The 4,755-nt window shown below is 43.1% G+C and overlaps 1 protein-coding gene across 1 annotated transcript in view; it reads left to right on the top strand.

The window, feature by feature from the left end:
* NTAQ1 (N-terminal glutamine amidase 1) overlaps window positions 1-4,755 on the top strand; it is a 25,940-nt gene that overhangs the window by 20,242 nt on the left and 943 nt on the right. The window contains exons 4-5 of the mRNA XM_017530733.2: window positions 287-435; window positions 1,044-1,168. Coding sequence (XP_017386222.1) covers window positions 287-435; window positions 1,044-1,168 — 274 coding nt within the window. The remainder of the gene's footprint in view (window positions 1-286; window positions 436-1,043; window positions 1,169-4,755) is intronic.

The raw sequence follows: 4,755 nt of genomic DNA on the forward strand, positions 1-4,755 counted from the left end.
ATATATATGTATATATATATATATATAGGTTTCTAGAGGTAAAATTGCAGGGTCAGAGGATGCGCATTTAATGTCTATGAACATTTCCATTATTTATTTAACCATTTCCCTGTCTGTGGACATTTAGTCTGTTTTCAGGGTACTATGTTTGCTTTATTTTATTTTGCTATCATAAGGAGGGCTGTAGCAGTCTTGTATCCATTTTGGTGATAATGTATGCACATGAATACTGGGATTTCATCATCATGAAGTAACCTGGGTTAACTTCAGCAACTTTTACTTCTAGGATTACCATGTCATTTTGCTTCATGTTTCAAGTGGAGGACAGAGCTTCATTTATGACCTCGATACTGTCTTGCCGTTTCCCTGCCCCTTTGACACTTATGTAGAAGATGCCTTTAAGTCTGATGAAGACATTCATCCACAGTTTAGGAGGTGAGGACATTCGGGATGGATTTACTTATTTTCTGAAGTAAGACCTTGACAATTCCACAGAGCTTCTTTTTTTTTGGTAATTGTTTTGTAAAAATCACTTGTCTGGCATCACCATTGAGTTGGTATTTAAGAGTGCTTGCAACACAGAAGATTCAAAATGTTTTAAAGCTTTAAAAGTTATCCATCGTATAAAAGGTTGACATTCTTTTAAAAGTTTGTGTGATGAGATCTCAAACATTTAATTTCAAGCAGGTTGGGGATTTTTCTTATACTCTTTTTGTTTGGGGTTTGGGGGGGATACTCATGCTGTCACCATTGAGAGGGCTGTGATGGCAGCAACAGAAAATCATGCCCCTTGCCCTTGATACACAAATCAAGTAAATCAAGGCAAGCAGATATATTTTTGTGCCTTTGCCTTTCTGTTTTGGGTTTTAGTCGATCATTTCCTGTGCTTCTCTAATAGGTGGTAAAGTGGCCTATGTTATTAACCATACAGAAATGCATGAGTAGTTTTGTGCATATCATAGGAAATGAGTCCATATAAAAATTGAGTTAGAATTTAAAACATGACACCTCCCTAATGTGAGTGTATATTGATTTGTCTGCAGGAAATTTAGAGTGATCCGTGCAGATTCATATTTGAAGAACTTTGCTTCTGACCGATCTCACATGAAAGACTCCAGTGGGAACTGGAGAGAGCCTCCTCCACCATATCCCTGCATTGAGACTGGAGGTGAGCCCGGATGCCTTCTCAGAGGGGAGTTCTGATTGATCACGTACACATTAGCATTTTTCCTGAATGGAGAACAAAAGTCAGGTCATTCTTTGAATAAAACTTCATGAATAATAAGGAGGTAATAGGAAATACTGCTTCTGTGTATGTATTAGATTCAGAAATAGGCCGGGTGCGGTGGCTCATGCCTGTAACCCCAGCACTTTGGTAGGCCGAGCAAGGCAGGTGGATCACCTGAGGTCAGGAGTTCGAGACCAGTCTGACCAATATGGTGAAATCCCATCTCTAAAAAAAAAAAAAAAAGAAATTGAGATACAGAGAATAGGACTAGAAGGCTTAAGAATTCATGGAAGAGGAAGAGTTTTTTGTTTTTTTTTTTTGAAATGGAGTTTTGCTCTTGTTGCCCAGCCTGGGGTGCAATTGCACAATCTTGGCTCACTGCAATCTCCACCTCCTGGGTTCAAGTGATTCTTCTGCCTTAGCCTCCCAAGTAGCTGGGATTACAGGCATGCACCATCACGCCCAGCTAATTTTGTATTTTTAGTAGAGACGGAGTTTCTCCATGTTGGTCAGGCTGGTCTTGAATTCCTGACCTCAGGTGATCTACCTGCCTCTGCCTTCCGACGTGTTGGGATTACAGGCGGGAGCCACCGTGCCTGACCAGGCAGGGTGTTAAGAATCAGAACCAGGGCACCTGGAAACTGCTGGATATTGCTACTGATGGGGCACTGGACATCAGGAGACTTGCATGCTTGTATCATTTAACAGTAGGAGTAGTAGCACCTTGCCATGGTAGGGTTTTGTGCTCTGGTGAAAGAAATCCCCATTGCATCCTTATGATGTGTGAAATGTCATTTCTTTGGCTGTATAATCAAATCTGCATTAGACAGAGGTGAGCGTAGCTGGTTTTATTGTACCGCTTGCCTCATTTTCCTGACATTTAAGAAGATAATAGGTTCTTCACCCTATTACTATTGTTTGGCATTCATATGAGTTTGAAGCATTATTTACATTTGTAAGTAATTCACAATATTCCCACTTAGGGGTGAGATCATCCCAACACATGGATAATACAGTCTGTGTGAAAGTGCTCTGTGAGCTCTGCAGCAAGTCAGAAAAATAGGCAAGTAGTGTTCATATTTCAATAAGAGTCTGGCCACGGTGGCTCATGCCTGTAATCCCAGCACTTTGGGAGGCTGAGGCAGGTGGATCACCTGAGGCCAGGAGTTTGAGACCAGCCTGACCAACATAGTGAAACCCCATCTCTACTAAAAATACAAAAATTAGCCAGGTGTGGTGGTGTGTGCCTGTTGTCCCAGCTACTTGGGAGGCTGAGAAGGAGACTCACTTGAACATGGGAAGCCGAGATTGCAGTAAGCTGAGATCACACCACTGCACTCCAGCCTGGGTGATAAGAGTAAGACTTTGTCTCAAAAAAAAAAAAAACTTTAACAAGGAAGAAAGTAAAAAATACATTTGGCATATTTGAGGGGACTTAACACTAAGTGAGGGTTCAAACTCTGACTTTTGAGGCTCCCTAAGAAAAGCTCTTGTAATTTAAAAAATTTATATTGGAATTGCTTCTCGGTACGCAAAGCTGCTTTCTGGCCTCAGTATGAGAACTGGGGAAGCTCCCTGGTTAGGAGAGGGCTTGAGGGGTCTACCTTAGCGTCTCTGGCAACCTGCTCTACAGGGCCTGGTCTGGGCACCGTGTGCCTTCAGCAGCTACCCGTTTACCCTCGGGATGTGAGCACCTAAGGCAGATCCTAGTGCATAGTAGACATTTAGTGAATCCCTTGTCAGCCCTGGTCCAACTGGGGCAATTCCTGTGGTTTTGATGACTACTACTCATTGGATGCTATTTTGTGCTGGACTTTTGCCAGCCCAATTACTATATGTGCTGTCGAGGCGAGCATTGCCGGCCCAATTATTTTCTTTCTTTTTTTGAAACTCTGTTGTCCAGGCTGGAGTGCAGTGGCAGGTTCTCAGCTCACTGCAGCCTCCACCTCCCCAGTTTAAGTGATTTTTGTGCCTCCTGAGATGCTGGGATTACAGGCGTGCACCACCACACCTGGCTAATTTTTATATTTTTAGTAAAGATGAGGTTTTTCCATGTGGGCCAGGCTGGTCTTGAACTCCCGGCCTCAGGTGATCCTTCCACCTTGGCCTCCCAAAGTGCTGGGATTACAGAGGTGAGCCACTGTGCCAGGCCCATATTAGTTTAATTTTCACCACAACTCAGTGAGGCAGGTTGTATTTTTCTCATGTGATAGATGAATAAAATGAAATGCAGGAAGGTTAAGATGTTTGCCTAAGGGTGGACAGCTAGGAAGCCGCCAGCTCAGTTAGCACATTGAGGGATTTGTCTTTTTTTTGAGATGGAGTCTTGCTCTGTCCTCAGGCTGGAGTGCAGTGGCATGATCTTGGCTCACTGCAACCTCCCACTCTCTGGTTCAAGCAATTCTCCTGCCTCAGCCTACCAAGTAGCTGGGATTATAGGCAGCTGCCACCACACCCAGCTAATTTTTGTATTTTTAGTAGAGACAGGTTTCACCATGTTGGCCAGGCTGGTCTCAATCTCTTGACCTCATGATCTGCCTGCCTCAGCCTCCAAAGTGCTGGAATTACAGGCATGAGCCACGATGCCCAGCCTCAAGGAGGGGCTTCTTACAGGAGGAGTCTTTTTGGCCTCATCTATAGTTAGTTTATCAGGAGCCTCCTGCACTTGAAATTGAACCTAGAGGGACTCTACTCTGAAGCATGGGGTAAACATATTGGTTTCCCATGTAATAATTTAATCAAATTGTAATATTCTCTTATATGGTAAATTTGTTACTTCAAACGCTGTATTTATTGAAGGAATGTATTTAGAAGTTAGGATAAGTGTGAATTACTTGTGGTGAATGAGTAGTGTTTTATTAAAAAAATAAGGAATTTAAAAAACAAACAAAAAATGACTCAAGAAAACAGACTTTAGGCTGGGCACGGTGGCTCATGCCTGTAATCCCAGCATTTTGGGAGGCTGAGGTGGGTGATCAACTGAGGACAGTTTAAGACCAGCCTGGCCAACATGGTGAAATCCCATCTCTGCAAAAAATACAAAAAATTAGCTGGATGTGGTGGCACGCACCTGTTAGTCCCAGCTACTTGGGAGGTAAGGCAGGAGAATCACTTGAACTCGGGAGGCAGAGGTTGCAGTGAGCCGAGATTGTGCCACTGCACTCCAGCCTAGGCAACAGAGCAAGACTCCGTCTCAAACAACAACAATAACAACAACAACAACAAACAAAAATTAGCCAGGTGTGGTGGTGCATGCCTGTAATCCCAGCTACCCAGGTGACTGAGGCAGGAGAATTGCTTGAATCTGGGAGGTGGAGATTGCAGTGAGCTGTCTCAAAAAAAAGAAGACAGAATTTAAATTAATGCATGTTTTAGATACATGCATTAATATAGCAGCCTTTGGGTTTAGTTATGGAATTGACTCTTTTTTTTTTTTCAAGATAGGCACTCAGTATATTGCATAGGTTGGTCTTGAACTCCTGGCTTCAAGCAGTCCTCCTACCTTGGCCTCCCAAAATACTGAGATT

The sequence above is a fragment of the Cebus imitator genome, unplaced genomic scaffold (assembly GCF_001604975.1).
Source record: "Cebus imitator isolate Cc_AM_T3 unplaced genomic scaffold, Cebus_imitator-1.0 Scaffold68, whole genome shotgun sequence".
Classification (NCBI taxonomy): Eukaryota; Metazoa; Chordata; class Mammalia; order Primates; family Cebidae; genus Cebus; species Cebus imitator.